Here is a 19,326-nt window from a genome sequence, read left to right as displayed (position 1 = left end):
CTGCGAATGACACTCAGGATAAGAACAGTAGTCCAAATAATCTAAATAATACAAAATGCTCAGATACATGTTTCGGTCTGATTAAAATGAATGCCTTTCTCCTTGGAGAAGTCCCTTGTTTTGATAAGTTCCTAGGACTAATTTGACTCCAGATATAAAATAGAAGATGTATATCCAATCTCTTCCTAAGGTTGCTGGAAAAATAGTAGGATCTTTTTTTACCGTTCCATAAAGTATCTCGCTGCAAATGCAGTCCTCCACCTTCCATTTATTTTGTCCTTTAGTCCTCACATTCCAGGAGTAATGTTTCTGACGAAGAGGGAATAATTGCTGTTTTCTAGGTCAGAATCGATTCTATCTAACACTTATCGTTAGCAAGTTTTTCACCTTGAAGTACTGCTTTTTTTTTTTTAAGCTCTTTACATCAAGTGGCTTCATGTTTTGTCTGGAGCGATTTCCATAAAAAATATATAAATATTAAATAGATTGTACGATGGAGTACTGCTGCCGCATCTAGGGAAATGCCTCTCATAGCACTCATTCCTACCTTGGCAGAGTACAAAATAGACTTCAAAACCTAGAGTAGCTTTTTTACATAAAAGACGTTGTTACTCTATTGGCAGTTCATAAAAGTTTCAATTTCCGGTTTCCTCTTGTAAGAGCTTCACAGCAAGAACTTGCCTTTTTTCTTCTCCTTTCTTTTTTTTTTTTTTTACATAGGCATCATCACTTATCAAGGCCAAGCGGTCACTCGAGGTTAAGGGTTAAAGAGTGTACAGTAGAAATTGGAAAATATAGTAATCGTTAGTAATGGAAATTCGGTAAATTTGTTAACAAGTGGAACAGCTCATCAAGAACTTGTTTACGTTAGACTTGAAGACAACCATATTGTAGTCAGCAGGAAAACAGAAGACAATTCCACAGGCGTGCAGTTCTAAGAAAGAAGTTTTGTTCATGGAATCTACGTTTAGGTTTAGGCACAGAAAAAGAGTGGGAGGAATTATTGATAGTGTTTTCAGCTAGATGAGTGTTTCTTGTGAAAGTTTGGCGAGGGGGGGGGGACAATAGATTGAAGCTCAGTCGAACACTTTCCATGAAAATAACGATACAGTAGAGACAAACTCGCAACATCTCTTCTGTGAAATAGAGGTTGCAGGGAAGAAAAAAGGATATCTCCTACGAGGTTACAAAGTCTATTTTGAACTCTATCAAGGCTGGATAGGTCCTTTCTAGCAGTTCCTGCCCAGATGTGGCAACAGTACTCCATCCTTGGACGTACCTGGCTCTTATATAGATAGAGAATTGCATCAGCAGTGAGATATCTACTGGATCGATAGAAGGATCCCACCATTTTTCCAGCGGCCTTGGCAACAGATTTGATGTACCTGTTCCATTTCAGATCAGGAGTAAAGGTCAAGCCCAGAAGCTTATCAAAACTTGAGGCCTCCTGAAGACGAGAGCCATTCATTTCAATTGATGCCAGATGGGGATCAGAACGTTGATGATGTAAAGATAGAAGCTTGGTTTTAGATGCATTAAAAGTAACCAGCCACTCCTTTCCCCATTGTACCACATGCTCAAGATCAGAGGAAAGAGAATCAGAGAGAACTTGGTCGTTTACTGACTTAGATGTGCTACCATAAATGCTAGTGTCGTCAGCATAAATGGCTACAAATGATGTAAGGATGTGATTTGGAAGATCATTAATGCAGATCAGGAAAAGAGTTGGGCCCAGGATGGACCCCTGAGGGACACCGGCATTAATACTGTGAGCTTCTGACTTTTGCCCATCAACTACTACTCTTATGAACCTGTCAGAAAGAAATGATTTAATAATTGAGAAGAAATTTCCAGCTATACCATAGCTAGAGATCTTGTGAAGTAAACTTTCATGCCATACCCTATCAAAGGCCTTCGATATGTCAAGAGCAATTGCCCTAGAAAGGTTGCCTCCATGGAGAGATTCGCTAATCCTATGAGATATAACTGTAAGCACATTTGTTGTATATCTAGCAAAACGGAAACCATATTGTGTGTCACTAAGAAGGTTATTTTTGCTGAGATGGTTGATTACTTCTCTATTTAACACAGATTCCAGCAACTTACTCATGATGCACAGGAGACTTATTGGCTTGTACTGAGAGGGGAATGAGTGATCACCTGAATTCTTAAATACAGGGCATACTGATGAGATTTTCCAGGGTGATGGGAAGCAATTTTCCTTAAGACAACGTTTAAATAGTTTTGTAAGTATGGGCACTAGTTCTGGTTGAAGTTTTTTGAGTACTGTAATTGGAATACCGTCAGGGCCGGTTGCTTTACTAGAATCAAGGTTTTTGATTAGCTTGGCAACATCACGTACAGATATATGTATATCACATAGCATGTTTTCTGATACAGGAGGAAATATTGGGGGTTGGTAGCCTTGGTCGCAAAGGGTAGAATTAGCTGCAAAGTTCTTGGCAAAGAGTTTGGCTTTGTCTGATGCTGACGAGATTACTTCAGGTCCATTGATGATAGTTAGGATAGAGCACACGCTTCTATTCAGGATTCTGTTTGCTATTTGCCAAAACTGGTGGGTACCAAGCCGCTGCTCAGCTACTTTGGACGTGACGGACTGAGCATACAACTCTCTTGCGTTCTTTATTACTTTCTTACTGTAAGATTGCTATTTTTTTTCTTCTGTGTGCTTAGCACTAAGCAAATGGTGAATTTTAACAGACAGAGTTTCTTTACAAGAGCTTCCCACCTGTGGAGCACTTGCTGAGGAACTGCTTCCTTGTTGATTACAACATAATCATCTTCAACTCCAACGTCAACAAACACTAGTCGTAAACTACCCCTTAAGTAATCAACCTTAGTTCGTTCTACTGATTGTTCCCCATCTTTCGACTGACAATCTTTCCATCTCATTAACCCTTACCCTCGAGTAGCTCTAAGTATTGATAAACGGCGACCCTACATTAAAAAAATGCATAATAGCAAAAATAAACATTTACATAAAATTTAAAAAAAAAAACATTCTGAGATAAGTAATACTAATATTTATATTTTATTTAGATCTATAGCTTAAAAGGTTAACATTTAAAGATCCCTAGATGCAGTACACATCAGAAGAGACCCAAATATTATGTTAAAAACAATCAAGGTGAGGATAACAGTCTAAATAAAGAATTAAAATCATGAAATTGAGAGATTAAGGAATAAAAAAGAAAAGTTGTGTTGGATTCAAATTATCTCCCTTTTTTCAGAACTCTTCACAACACAACATGCTTTAAAATGGCGAACCGGACTGTGAAAGATGCCCATTCTGTGAAAGGAACAAATCCACAGTATTTAGTGGAAAAAATTATCCGAACCAGAATTTATGAAAGTCGTTACTGGAAAGAAGAATGTTTCGCTCTGACAGGTATGAAATTCCTTTTTTTTTTCTTGAAGTTGGCATTTGCTGAAAGTAATTTTTAAAGCGTACTTTGAATTCGAATGTGTACTCTCGAAAGTTTATTTCTCGAAAATGTTTTTAGTTTTTTTGAAAAAGTGTGTACGTTTTGATATCGATTATAATCTCAAGTTTGAAAACTTATCTCTTCTAAATCTCACAATAATTTCCAGATTTCGTATAATTATGGAACTTGTGCAAGTAACTTCTGTTTACGGAGGGAAGTTCATTTCAACGTGGTCTTTAATTTATTTACCATCCAAAACTTAGGACTTCAGTTAATTTTGATTAGGAACAAAGTGTAGTATCTGTTCTGATACTACACTTTTTTTCTGTCCTCGGACAATGGAGGAGAAATCCGTCATGACTGAGACAATTTTAATTTTTGTTCCTATCTAGAATGCCCTTTCTGGGGGAGCTGGATTTTCCCCATATTAAAAACCGACTTTGTGTCTAACTCTGCCCTCGTGGGGAGGCAAGTAAATAGGAATAATCCATGTTATTTTTCAGTAAATGTTAAAAATTAACTTGATTAAAATGTCGGTATGAAATGTGATTTTTCTGTAAGCATTACAAAATACTTAGAAAATCAAAACAAAGTCCCCCCCCCTTCTCTTTCTCATATCATTAAAATATCTTGTTTGGTTTAAATTTAAGGTGCTAGTGCAGAGAGTGATCCGCGCTATTTTTTAAATCGTATTTCCAAGTTTAATTAAAGTTTTATGTTTGTTTTTTTTTATGCAATTGTAAGGTTGAAGTTACATATAGGGTGGGGGTGGGGTAATTCTGTGGTGAATTTTGGCAGTCCCTAATATGTTTTTTTTTTGTTTGTTTTTTTATTCAATTATAAGGTTAAAGTACAGAATAGATACAAAACACCCTCCCCTCCTCATGTTAAGAATGGCTTTTTAAATAATGTTATTATTTCAGCGCGGATCACTCTCTGCATGAGTATCCGACTAGCAGCTGTGACCCATTATTGAGTGATAATAGTATTTTACTCGTGCAGTTTACAAATCGTGATTTTTTTTTTTTTTTAAATAGGATTTTAAAATTAATTCAATTCATACGCTATCTTTTGTTTATTAAATTGTTCCTATTTACTTGCCTCCCCACGAGGGAAGAGTTAGACGCAAAGTCGGTTTTTAATCTGGAAAAAAAATCCAGCTCCCCAAAAAGGGTCTCTCTGAAAAGGAACGAAAGTAAAAATTGTCTCATTCATGAAGGATTCTTCCTCCTCTGACCGAGGATAGAAAAGGTGAAGTGTAGCACTGTAGCAGCATCAAAACAGATACTACAATGTGATCTGGGCCCTTTATTTATTAAATTGTTATGCCACATACAGAATAGTTAAAAAAAAGTTTTTAAAAACACCTCCCTCTCCACATGTTAAGAATGGCTTTCTAAATAATATTATTTCTCAGCACTATCCGCAAACTGCACAATACCATTAATTGTTATTATTTAATTCCTCTGAAATTTTTTTAAAATTACAAAGTTCAAGGATTTCACACAGTCAGAATACATTGTGATGTTATATAATAGATAATTTATATCATCCAATTTTTTTCATTTTCTCATTCTCTCTCAATTATTTATATCATATCGTTTATTGAGCCTTTAGGTTAATCACTTTTCCTTAGCAAGATAATAAACATCATCATCAGAGTTTTAGTAGTATACTAACAGGGAGACCCGACGTTGCCCGGGATTGAATGAAGATCAACAAATGTTCCACACTTCCAATACTTTTATTGTTATTGACATTAATGAAATTGCCTATTTTCGATCAAATCAATTGATTGTCTGCTCTAGTTGGTGCACTGGAAGGAAGCTTCATATACTTCTCTGTAGTGACTTAGTCCACAATACATTGTAGTCTACATTGCACTGTAGAGAACCTACTGTTGATTTTATAAAATTATTTTTATATAAGAGCTTGAATTAAAGTTTAAAATGTAAAAGTCAAGTATTATGGTTCAGTTGTGCTCTAAACAGAAATATACATTTCAAACCTGCCTCTGTCTTATCAAAGGACCTACTGTTGATTTTATAGATTGGCCCCTTCTGTTTGTGTGGTGAGAAATCTTCTCAAATGCACTTGTGATATCAGACCTACTGTTGATTTTATAGATTGGCCCCTTCTGTTTGTGTGGTGAGAAATCTTCTCAAATGCACTTGTGATGTCAGACTGTATAAGGTTGTTAACTTTGGTCCAAATTAGACCGTTTCTTCTTTAATCAGAGTTTCTCAATTATCAACTTTTGATACTTATTGGAGGTATTCCAATACAAAATCTATCTAAGAACTCTCCCATACACAAAGTACAAAAATCAGTTCAGCTGTTTTGGAATTTATAAAAACAAACTTACACACACACACACACACACAAAGTGCCTTTTATATATAGGTAGAGATAGAAATGGATTAGATCCGATAAATGCTGTTTTGATACTTGTGCAGTTTATGGACCGTGCTGAAATAATAACATTTAGAAAACCATTCTTAACTTTGGGAGAGGGGAAGATACTTTTGATAACTTAATTGTATTAAAATACTATTTATAAGATTAAATCTCTCTTTTTTTGAAATTGGAGAGGTATTGTTCTTTTAATGGAAAATTCAGGGGTTGATGATTTCATTTTTCATCATATCGGAGGAAAAGTAATCCAAGATGAAAATGGTAATTACATTTTTTCATCAACACACTGAAATAACACAAATAAATTTTACTGAATTTTTCCAGTTCACATGCACATGTAAACACAAGAAATGTTTCTGATGCATACTCCATTTTTAACAAAATTATCTCTGTCTAGAAGGATTTCTCATTCACAGAAAGACTCCAGAACTAGTGGTTTCAACATTTTCCAATAATTTTTCATAAACATTTAATTGTTCTTTTGTGGTATGGGAAATTTTCAATTTTATACAGAAAATTTGATGCTGGCATATCCTCAGCCCATTTCATTTTTAACTGTTTTTAGTATACATGAAAGTATTGTTCATTTTTTTGCTTTTACTTTAACTTAAAAACATTTTTTTACACTCTTAATTTATCTACCACTTCATAAAACAATAATTACAGTTTCATTAGCTTATGAAACTAACATAGAAACATTTTCTTTGCTACTATGAAATAACACGCATAAATTATATTAAACGTTTCCAGTTCACATTGTACATGCAAACAAAAAGTTCCAGATGAATTTCCCAGTGGGAGGAGGATGCACACTTATGTGCAAACATAAAAAAAATCTTAACAATTTTAGCATCCTTTTATATCTCCTTGGGAAATGCTGAGAAACGGGTCCTGCTAGTTATAATTTGAAGGTGGACTTGATCAGTGTCAAATAAACTCAAACCTTGGGAATCCACTTACTTCTATTAAAAGAGTGATTGTCTAATTTATTGAAGAGGGAAAATAATATCATCTTACCTAGGTCGATCAAGACCCTCTGCATTATTAATGAACATAAAGAAGTCTATTTACTTCTTCATGTCTGTATAGAAAGGGGAATTGAGAGCAACTTACAGATGGAAGCTGTATTGCACCTACAATCTCTACAATGATGAGTTTTTCCAACGTTTGTTCCTTCAGTGTTTGACACTAAAGTCCAAAAGCTTTATTAAATAACATGTCATTTTGTTGCATAGCCTGTTATCACTTTTGGGATCAGGATTTACTTTCTTTTCTTTTTTTTTTTTTTTTTTTTTTTTTTTTTACATAGGGCATCACCACTTATCAAGGCCAAGAGGCCACTCGAGGATAAGGGTTAAAGAGTGTACAGTAGAAATTGGACAATATAGTAATCGTTAGTAATGGAAATTTGGTAAATTTGTTAACAAGTGGGACGGCTCATCAAAAACTTGTTTACGTTAGACTTGAAGACAACCATATTGTAGTCAGCTGGAAAGCAGGATCGAACAAAACCAAACCAAGTTATTGGTTGAGCTTGTTTAACTATTGAGGATTTTTAGTAACATTACACAATTGATTGGTAATATTAGATTTGAATGTAAACATGAGAAAGTTTAGCTAATCCACCCGGGGAGAGGGGTTAAAAAGAAAACCATGAAAATGGTTTTATGATCAGTTTTGTTTTGAAATTTGATAATGAACAAAGAGATTGATATCAGATGTTACTGACAGTGGTGCCATCTGTTGTCTGATGATGGTATCAAGTTTCAAAGAGATTAATGATTATTAAAATAATCTTTAATTGATTTTTTTTTTTTTTTATATAAAAATGATTATTCCGATGTTAACTGATCATGCTTGTCTTTACTTTATTTACACGTTTTGGATTAGTTGTCATTTTTACAATGTATGTCAAGTGTAAAGATGAACACAATATAGAAATCAAAGGGGAGATAATCCCAGAATTAGAAATAATAATAAGAATTACAAAATGGGATACATGAAAATCGCATTTCAAGTAAAAATTCTTCAATGTATTTATGTACTCTAAGGTTACGGTCAGGATTCGGTTCTGGGGTTTGGGAAGGAGTGAGTCACTCGCTTGACACAGCTCGTTTCTGCCCTCTTCTTTTCCAATCGATCACACCTGGCCTCTTGCCACCAATGTCACACCGCACAATTTGAAAGTCAGCAACACGAAATACTTTTCAAGAGAAGATGTTCACAACTCTTTTCTTTTTCCGTCTTGCAGGGAATTTTTCCCAGCTTTTATATCCTCCTATCAAAAAAAAAAAAAAAAAAAAAAAGGAAGAGACAAGAAAAAAAAATAGCTTCTCCCATCATGCTCTGCCTTCCCAAGATGCCCTTCGAATATTTAAATGAGCTAGCCATCCTTTCCTCCTTTCCCAAAGAGCGATGTAGATATGCCCGGTATGTCGTATATTACTTTTTTTTTTTTGTTTTTTTTTTTGTTTTTGTTTCTAACCATAACCTAGCCTTTGACGGTACCTTTTTTTTTTTTTTTTTTTTATTCCTTTTCGCATATACTCCACATGTACCAGGCAAAAATAAGTAATCTCACTGAAAATTAGGAGAAAATGGTCAAGTAGAATTTCAATTAAAAATAAAAATCAGTTTTTGTATTTTGCTAATCTGTCATTGATAAGAGCAGAAATCCTATAAAACAGGGGGAGATAAGTAAGTCTGTTATTTAACCAAGTAATAATGAATGGAGGATTGGCAAAATATGAAAATTGGTTTTTATTTTTAATTAAACATCTACTCTATCATTTTCCAGATTGGTGATGGGAATACTTATTTTTACCTGACACATAAGTATATTGAAGAATTTTTACTTGGGATATGAGTATTTAAATTTTTTTTTTTTTTAAGGCAAAGATTAAAAAATGACAAGTTACAAAATGTATTATGATTTTTATATATGTCCAGTACCTTGTGTAATCTCAAAATAAACTTAAGTACTCAAATTTAACATCATCCAACCAAAACATAGTTTAACTTGCAAAAGAATGTTCATTATTTGTTAGTGTATAGTTTCTTATCATTACTGTTGATGAATATGTACTTGTGCATTCATTAAATAAGCTATGATTGTCCCACTTGTTGTGCCGATCCAAGGTTGTTGTTTGATGCAGTCAGTGCTGCAACAAAGAAATTTCATCCAAACCAAAACCACAAGTCCAATTTATAAACAAATAACATGTTTATTTTCTTTGAGATTGTAAGTGGCACTCGTTGAATGGCAGACCTGCAGAATGAGATTTTTGCCTGACCAAATCCAAATATATAAATTCCATTAACATTAAGTTCCTTATTCGAGAGTCCCAAGGTCCTACCTTGTCTGGAGAAACACTGACTGACAACCTTCAGAAAAAACACTGCCTTGTTGAACGTCAAAAGTCCTGCTACTTGCCTCACATTTGCAAGCCAGCTCTGAATTTCTCTCCCCTTCCTGTCTCCTATTATCTTTTCACCCTTGAAAGATTCTGGCCTTTTGTTAATGGTTACCATTCGTCCACCAAGGAGTAGTACTTAAGATGTTTACTAAATTTAATGGCTAGGCAGTCTTTATTGGAAGGGGTTTTAGAGCTCATCTAGAAAAATTACTTTTCCCAAGTAGGTTGATTCCAGCATTTTCCATTTAATGAAGTACTTATTTTTTTTTTTTTTTTTTTAAACAAAGAAAACATCTTTTGAATGGCTGGACTCCAACCAGAAATATCTTCAATTTTCTGTACTTCCCCACCCTTTTTCCTTTGGTCAACCATCTGTTGCTTACAACATTTGCCATTTATATGCACCATTAAAACCTGCAGACCAACACGTTTACTAACTGTATTTGTTTGAACCTGTGTGTGAACATGATTATGCTGCTATGCATGTTTCATTGAACAGCACGGATAATTCCCGTTTGTTTTTTGTTTTTTGGAATCGACCCCCATCCCCTTTGGCAGGCCAATGTTCAAACATTCTGTTTGAGTGTAAAAAGAAATTTGCCATAGTCAACGAACATTTTTTTACTTCCATGAGTCATCTTCAGGCGATTGATGAATTAAAAATTGTGTTCGGTGAATTTATTGAAAAGTCTATTAAAATCATTAGAAACACTTCAACGTGATTTCCTCCTCATATTGAGCCTGATTGGTTGGTTTGTTGAACGTAAACAAGAGAAAATTTAGCTAATCTATGGAAGTTGAAACAGTTTACAACTATGGCAAATTTCTTTTTACACTTAAACAGAACGTTCGAACATTGGCCTGCCAAATGGAAAAAATGAATTGCAAGAAAAAAAAAACAGGAATTATACCTGCAGTTTAACAAAACATGCATAAGAGAAAAAATGCTGCCCAAATATACTAATGATTATGCTGTATATATGTATGCATGTGTGTGTAATATATATATATATATATTCTCCTATAAATTTGGTGTTTTTTGTGTGCATTAATATTCATATTAAAAACCCTTTTTCCATTTATTTAAATAGAAAATACAACTTTGTTATGAGTCATGGAATTGCATTCATCTTCAAAAGATCTAGCTAATTTGCATATTCTTTTAAACTTTCATTTTAATTAATTCCATATTAGTTTTTTCGGTTTTCTTATGGGATGATCATCTTTAGTTAATTATTATGTGTAATTATATTTATGCAGATATTTTACATGATTTATACTTGCGTAATATTTGCAAAAAAAGTTATAGTCAACACCACAAACCTCTTTCTATATATATTTGTGTATATATATTTGTTTAAAAGATTTTGCCTACCAAACTCTTTCGTCAGTTTTTAATTTACAGACATGAAACTTAATATATAAGGTATTCAAACCCATGCAAAACTATATTTGGGTTTTAGCCGGGGAAAATCGGTGCAAAAGTGTGAAAAAATGGAATTTGCCAGGTGAAGGTTGAACAACAGCATTATGAATATGCATGCATAATGTAATAGCTATTTGTTCATATTTTAATTTTTAGCCTTGCAGCAAACATGTCTTCATAGCTCAGACATTAACATCAAATACAAAAGTAAATCATAAGCTAAACGATTTTGGTTTTGATTCCCTGCACAAGTCATTTTTTTTTTTTTTTTTAACTTTTTAAATCATTACTATATATTGGATTCAATATAATAATAAATACAAAATCTACATTAATCAGAATATCATATTTGAGCATATTTTACCATCCGGCAATGCCGGGCGGCCTGCTAGTATATATAAAATAAATAAATATGACCTGTCAATAAAAGGGGCTATGGATTTATATGCCAAAACAAAGGGCAGGTAACTCCCTCATTTCTAAGATAAGCGTGAGATTAAATACAAAAAAGTGTTTCAAACTGTTAATATCACTAAAAAAATAAATAAAAATCACAAAAGATCTTATGTTTTTTTTTGTTATCCATATTTTCCAAAAAATGAAAAACACGTCTTAGTTACAAGAATTTAACTGAGATACTGATGTGTTCCTCTAATTGTTCTATTTTAAAAATATGGTCTTGTTGTATATGGATGGCATTATTTTCTACAAATATGGCATAATGTTATACCGGCCTTTCTATGCATAAGGGAAATTACACCAGTTCTCACTATATATATATATATATAAAGTAAATAAAAGTAAATAAAAAAATGAGCTCCGAGGCGGCGCCAATATTAACCGTATGTATCGCTTGAAAAAATAACAACAATAACAAAATCTAAATTTATAAGCGATAAAAATAAACAGTATAATTAATCTAGGGATTATGGCCTAACTGTTAAGGCACCGGACTGTGGTAAACATGGTCTGAGGTTCGATCCCTAGAAACAGTTAAACTACGCTGATGAGAGGTAAAAACCTTGAAACACGCGTGTACGTAGATTACTGTTTTATAAAATAATAAATAAATAAAAATGTTATATACGTCCAAATTAAAAAGGGCGACTTTCTAAGTAAATAAAAAAAATGAGCTCCGAGGCGGTGCCAATATTAAAACCATATGTATCGCTTGAAAAAATAACAACAATAACAAAATATATATATATATATATATATATATATATATATATATATATATATATATATATATATATATAGTGCCAGTAATGTCTACACCGGTGAGAAGGAGCGACAGTACTCCACTGCCTAGCTGAGCACTAGTCAGTTATACCCGTATTCCTACCTTTGTACCTGCGATGTTAATACACTTCGTTTGTTAAACCAACCTCAATTTCATTTTCTCCTTTTACTATTGTGCTACAACACAACACATAACAGAAAAAGGGATGAAATGCGATTTTAGTAGTAAAGTATGGATTACAACACCAAATATTTTGCATTAATTATAAACTTCCAGCTAGTATACTACAAAACATTGGGATCATAAAATTGTAAGCAAGCTTGTTTTCAGGTGAGTCTTTTTGCCTCCGGAAAATTTTTGAAAGAAAATATGTAGAAATGGATTTTTATACTAACCTTCTTCACTCTGATAGCTTTTCTTATTCGTGTTAATAGCTTTTTTACTTGTCTGTTTGCATGAAGAAATAAAATTTTCGGAAGAAAAATACTTTGCAATTTTAAAGACCACTTGTCTGATGATAAATGGATAACCAATGGTCGATTTTTGTTTTTCATTGTTAATAAGTTAAACACATCCTTTCAAGAACAACATTAAAAACATATTTATAGTACAACGTAAAACAGTTGCTTTCAAAAGAAAATCTCACCATCACAAATGCATCTGGCTGAAGGAGATCTACAAATGTTTATCAATTTTAATGAAAGAATTGGAGAAAAGGATGTCAACTGGCAAGTGATATCTATTGATCAATAGCACTTAGAGTCACTAACAAACTTTCTTTGTTTTTATTAATTAAAAAAAATATTTGTTTATTGAAGGAAGAAGATCCTAGGTATGTGTTGTGGTTTAAATGTTGAAAGAAGAATGAGAAGGCTTGAAAACAGTGAAATTAAATATATATTAACAGAAAATACAGAAACGTATATTGGTTGAGTTGGACTCCACTTAACTGGAAAGAACAAAGTAAGGTTATGACCCAACCCCTTTGAGTCTCAACTCCAGACTACTTTTTTCGTTTTTTTTTTTTTTTTTACATAGGCATCACCATTTATCAAGGTCTAGAGGGCACTCGAGGATAAGGGTTAAAAAGTAAACTGGCTACTGGAAGTGACCTCAGGAATAGTCTATTGTCAGAATCTGTAGGGATGTCATCCCAGCAGTATGAAAATATGTAGATAATAAATTCATTTGCAGCTAACATTGAAGATAGCAATCTAAGCATAAATAACACAAAAGTCTTATTGGTCCATCTTGCAATTTCAAATTCCAATCTTCTTTGTGAAATCTCCATTTTTAACTCCATAAACATGAATGCACATCAATCTGAAAAAACAATAAAAATTTTATCAAATTTCCTCATCGTTTTGCAGTGATGTCATTAGGAACAAAAATTTGCAAACAAGCAGGAACAAATATTAAAAATATGCAACATTTGAATAAACTGTTTATTTAAATACACTATAACGTTTTCACATTTAATGAATGCATTTCATATTAAGTTTTTTTATTATTTTTATACTATGTACTCACTAAAAGTTCTCACACAGATCATCATCATCAGAGATTACTCACTGATAATAACCAGTGGTGGCCCTGAAATCTGGGTGACAAGTTTCTCCAGATTTTCAACACACTTCAGTTTTTTTTATAACATTTGCAAATGGCAGTGACCATTAGTCTTCACTGGGATTTGGGTGGCAATAAATCTCCCCAAGGTTTTGGTTCTCTTTGCACTTTTTCAGCAGAAGTCTGATTAGTGTTCTCTCTTCTCAGTCTTTCCATCTTCCTTGACCCTTCACAGCTATTTTTTGTGGTCAGCTGAAACCGGTTCCTTTTTGTTATATATATTTATTTTATGTTTTATTCATTTATTATTTGTTTGTTATTTATATAAAATGACATTCTTATTATTATATAAATATATTAACCATTTTTTATTTATTTTTTATTTTTTTTACATTCACACTCGTGGTTTAACAAATTTTAAATGATACTTTTAGTAATGCATGAAGTTCTAGGGTTAATTCTTCCAAGATGTTGTGAATGGAGTTTAGATACTGATACCCACATATAAGGTATGGAAGATAGAATTCATATAGTGTTAGTGGTTCAATTTACCAGAAACTCCCTAATTACAAGGAATGGCACCGGTAGAATATTGAAGTGCACGACACCCGAAAAGTTGTGAAAATGGTAGAAACCAAGATGAAGAAATCTGTCTGAAACTTGTAAATAACAAATTTAAATAATTATTGAACCGTCCCCCTAAGTAATCCAAGTTATAAAATTCTCACTAATGTTTACTATACTAAAATCACAATGACTAATGTATACCCATTAACCCTTATCCTCGAGTGGCCTCTGAGCCTTGATAAGTGGTGTCCCCCTCCCAACCCCATGTAAAAAAAAAAAAAAAAAAATCTCACAATCTGCGATACAATGAATGCATAAAGGAAAACATTAAAAAGTTTCTCAAAAAAAAAAAAAAAAATGCCTACATTTAAAATTTGGTTTTTTTTCCTAGATTTTTCCCGGGTTATATAATAACACAATTTACAAGCAAAACTAGTGTGGTTGCTGTCATATGGGAATAATAGAATTGTTTAAATAAAAAAAATATAGATGAAATTCTCACAATGAGTATCAAAATCTAGGATACAATACATAAAGGGAAAACATTAACAAGTTTTTCAAAATGAAAAAAAAAAACATTTATGAAAGTTGTGTTTGAAGGCTATATTGATGCTTCAAGCAAACTACAGCATCCTTTTCAAACATATTTAGTAATTTTTTTTTTTTTTTTTTTCTAGAATTTTTTTTCTGGGTATATTTATTTTTCTTGTTCCTTATTTATACAGCCATCAACTAGTAATGTATAACAACACATTTTACAGATAAAACTAGTGTGGTTGCTGTCATATCTTAAGGTGCATAATTGCAGTTGCTTGTTTTGTGCTATCTTTTTTTCATTTATTCACCTGTGTCATTTTTATCTGTGCCATAATTACTGTCCATTAAAACAATACCACATCTCCAAAACATCAATTTTTTAAAATAAAATGACCTTTATATTTGCATTTAACATTTTAAGTGTTTTTTTTTTTTTATTGCAACTGTAGAATGTATGAAAATACAAGAGGCAACACACCAATAAATAATTGACATCTTATTTGTAATTCTAATGTATGTAGCTAATATGTATGATTAGCTACCAATGACAGCCACCTTTGGTTTCTTCTTATTTATTCTTATTCCTTGTGGTTTTGTTTAGATATGCCGGCAAATGGAGGTAATACCTGCCATGAGTTATCTCCCTTGTTCTTACTGCAACGCACTGTCCAAAAGAGTTTGCATTTGTTAATGGAAATTAAAAAAGAAAAAAAATTTAGATTTAATTTATTTTTTTTCTTTTTAGCGGAACTGATGGTTGACAAAGCAATGGAACTGAAATATGTTGGTGGAGTCTTTGGTGGGAACATTAAACCTACGCCATTTTTGTGCTTGGTGCTGAAGATGTTACAGATTCAACCAGAAAAAGATATTATTGTTGAGTTCATCAAAAATGAAGATTTTAAGTGAGTTTGTTTTCTTTTAACTTTTTTATTTTTTTTTTATTTCACCTCAAAAAAGGCATTTTGGCATTTGGACATCAGAGGCTATTATTTGGGGCCATGTCTACTGGTGACTATGTGAGATGAGCGAGATGTCTGTTCACATTACATTTAAACTTTTGTATTTTAGTACAGTCAATCCAGGAGGGAATTCAAAAGTCTAGAAATACAAAGAAAGAAACTATTAGAATAGAATGCTTTCTAGCATCTAGGAACCTCAACAGTAAAGGGGTGGGATTTGTCTGCTAGACAGGTTCATCTGTATGTATGTATGTATGTATGGTACAAGTGCAATGAGTTTGTCAGAACACATTTCGTAAAAGTACTTATAAAACACAGGGATGCAACATTTTGGTGATGTGACAGGAGTTAAAGCTTTGTTGATAGTGTGGGATCTATCAGATTGGGACTCTTTTTTGGATACTAAGAGAGATTAGTGGTAAATGCACCAGCCCAGATATGGTAGCAATACTCCATAAATGTGTGAGTAGTGGCTTTGTAGAGATACAGGATACTCTCAGTTCAGAGTAATTTTCTAGCACCAACCGTCTTTGCAGCAGCCTTGGCAATGTCCTCAATGTACTTGTTTCAATTCATGTTCCCTGTAAATGTTAAGCCAAGGATTTTTTCTTTTAAGAACTTAAATTGAAAACAACTCTATTTAGATTGAGATATTTAAGTACTATTATAAAAAAAGCTTAAAAATTTTAAAATGTAAATACTTTGGAACAAATAAAATGAATAAAATCTTGTAGAATATGTTTTGAAGCTTATTTTACTTCGAGGTGACAACTTGTAATATCGGGTGATAAATGTCCCTTTTTTTCCTACATTTATTTTTTAAATTAAAAATTTCTTTCAACAATCGATTTCTTAAAACAAAAAAAAAACAGATTTATTTTATATATTTTGAAATGAGACCAGAAAATATTTTTTTATTGACTAATTAAAGGGAAACAACTTTTTCATTGTAAGATGTTAATGTTCTTCTGAGAGTTGATATGCTGTTAAATTGACTGTAGCGGTTGTCAAAATCCAAGTCTTTTTTATATCACTAGTTAACAGGCACTAAAGTCTTTTTGTCTTTGCTACTTTATACGATCCTCAATACGCATTCCAATGAACCGAATTTCAAATTGTCTCCGTATGCCAAAATTAACGCTTATTTATTCTACAAGCTTTCAGGTCATTTGCATATTAAATTCACGATTACAGCATCCTACGCTTATTTACTGTCTTCATACTTATCATATTTACAAAACAATGATTACTAATTTTAAAATCTCTCGCCATTTTCATCATCTTATGATCTTATGATCATATAGAGAACAAGATGGCCGACGCGTCCTGGTTTGTGCACTTCTTCTGAGTGGCATTGAGGGAGGGTTTTCCTCTTCCTTAATTGAGACATCAGTAACAGAACTTCCTGCATTGTCATCAGCTATATCATCACATATCTAGACTTGGTGGTGTTAGGAAAGAGATCAATCTTTCATCATCCAATGACTCTCTGCTTTCACTCTTGCAATCAGTTTGACTGCTCAGCTCTACAACAGACCGCAAATCCTTTGTGTCATGGGGTCTCATCAACCCCATACCACCTGTACACTACAAACATCAGTTACACAGCCCATTCTAAAATGAGTTGTACATCTTCCGTCAGGAGTTTATATCCATACTTTATTTTGAATGGAGAAAGATAGCATCTAGTATTGAGCATTGTTTGTTGGCTGCAATAGTTTTTATACTCTAGTGACTTTGCTCCACTATGCCATTTCCAGTAGGTACATAAGCACATTGGTCTAATATTCTATACTCTCCTAAACTGTCAGAACTACCAATGGCTTTTTACTATCATGATCTAAAAGAGACAAAACAATTTATGGGCAGGCAGGTAATCCCGCTGTAGGTTCTAAATGGTAATGTTCACCCCTTTTCATAACTTCCGAGTACAGATGTCAGCATTTGCAGTCAAAGTATCCACGTGCTCATTCAACTTTTTGTAGTTGAGCGCGAGGTGCACCGGAGTTTTCCTGGAAAATCCGTTCTGTTACTTTTTTATTCATATCATGTTTAATATTTGTGCAAAATTTCAAAAAATTCAAAAGCGTAGTTATTGAGAAAAATGCAAACAGAAAAACGGACAAGGGTGAATTTGCAGGTCCACCCTCCTTTTGTCGGGGTACCAAAAAAAAGGGATTGTTAAAATAGAAATAACTCTATATAGAAATAATTATAGAGAAAAAAAATAGGCAATTTTGAAGATTATATGTACTTGTCTTAAGCAAAAATTAACAGTATCAATCCAATCAGAAAATGTCCAGATAAAGAATGGTACTATTAATCCATTTAGGGTCAGCAGTGATCCTCTTTTTGTATCAAGATGAAAAACTATGACTGAAAAATTTAAAAACATTCAGCATATTTTATACAGTGAGTCTGTTATGTGATCGGCTTGTTCTTATCATCCCTGACTATAAATATAATCACCTTAATCTTTGTGATGATGCCCTGAAATCTTGTCAAAAATATTGCAATAATTTATCTACTTTGTTAGTTTTGCATAATTTTTCAAAGGGAATACCTATTTCACTCACGTAAATTATTCTAAGTGAAATGGGTTATGACCTATTTATAATTAAAGAATATGTTTTACTTTAAAAAAAAAACAAAAAAAAACAAACAGTAAAAAAAAAAGTTAAATAGACTACAAAGTTTCATAGTCCTGGATATGACCTTAAACTATATCCGATGGTGAGGCCCCAGCTTGCGGGTTTTGGGGAGTGTGGAGTAACCCTTTAATTGCCATTGCTTCCAGGTCCACTCTGACCCAGACTGGTAATACCTGATAGTCCCAACTATGGGTTAAATAGAAACCGACTTAAAAAAAAGCAAATATACTATATTAAAAAATTGTTCTTCAAAATCACTGGATTCGGCATTAAATAACCTGAAAAGGGTAGATATGCCGTAAAACAACCAACCAACAAAATTTCATGTCTTTTAATTAGATAAACATTTTCATTAATTTTGTTTCTTTGTTAATATTTTTATTAAAAATTAAAATTAAAAAATATTTGATCAATTGTAATAAGAGTATGTTAATACTATTTCATTGTTCAAATTTGGTTTGGTAAATAACATTTCCTATAATTTTTTTTTTTTTTTTTTTTAATTAAAATGTAATTAACTGTTAAACATGCAAGAAGGTTTTTTGTTATAAAAAAGAAATGTTATAGTAAGCTTAATCATATAGTGTTCAATAACGGCGTCCAGAACATTGCATTGTGCATAGATTGATGACTTATGAATTCGCATAGAAGTCTAATCATTGTTGAGGGAGGAGGGGACGATATATATAAAAAAAATGTAATTTTTGAACATCTGGGATATTTAAGTAGAGTAAATGTATTCTGGTGACTGATTCTAGCTAAGAGTAAGATAGACAGTGAATGTCCAGCAACCTTCCATTTTCCACACTTTTGGTGGCCGTGTTTCTCAAAATTTGCAGTTTATATTTTTTCACAAATAAATAATTTATATTGTAGTATCTGTTCTGATACTGTACAACATATTTTCTGTCTTCAGTCAATGAAGGAAAAATCCTTCTAGACTGAGACAATTTAATTTTTTGTAGGCATTTTTTTTTTTTTTTTTGGACAACTGGATTTTCCCATTTTCAAAATTAACCTTGTGTTTAACTCTGTTTTTGTGAGAAGACAAGTAAATAGGGTGCTCAATCAAGACCTAGTTTAAGTGTGTATGAAAT

At 32.7% G+C, this 19,326-nt stretch overlaps 1 protein-coding gene across 1 annotated transcript in view; it reads left to right on the top strand.

Moving 5' to 3' along the window:
• The first annotated feature begins 3,240 nt into the window (after positions 1–3,240).
• LOC145259764 (pre-mRNA-splicing factor 38A-like) overlaps positions 3,241–19,326 on the top strand; it is a 51,131-nt gene continuing 35,045 nt past the window's right edge. Inside the window, exons 1-2 of the mRNA XM_080117505.1 lie at positions 3,241–3,409; positions 15,362–15,521. Of these exons, the coding sequence (XP_079973631.1) occupies positions 3,280–3,409; positions 15,362–15,521 (290 nt within the window). The 5' untranslated portion in view covers positions 3,241–3,279. The remainder of the gene's footprint in view (positions 3,410–15,361; positions 15,522–19,326) is intronic.

This window comes from Euprymna scolopes, chromosome 3 (genome assembly GCF_053919585.1).
Source record: "Euprymna scolopes isolate OS-2025 chromosome 3, ASM5391958v1, whole genome shotgun sequence".
NCBI lineage: Eukaryota > Metazoa > Mollusca > Cephalopoda > Sepiida > Sepiolidae > Euprymna > Euprymna scolopes.
Note: the sequence above shows the minus strand (reverse complement) of the source record. Positions and strands in the feature narration are given on the sequence as shown.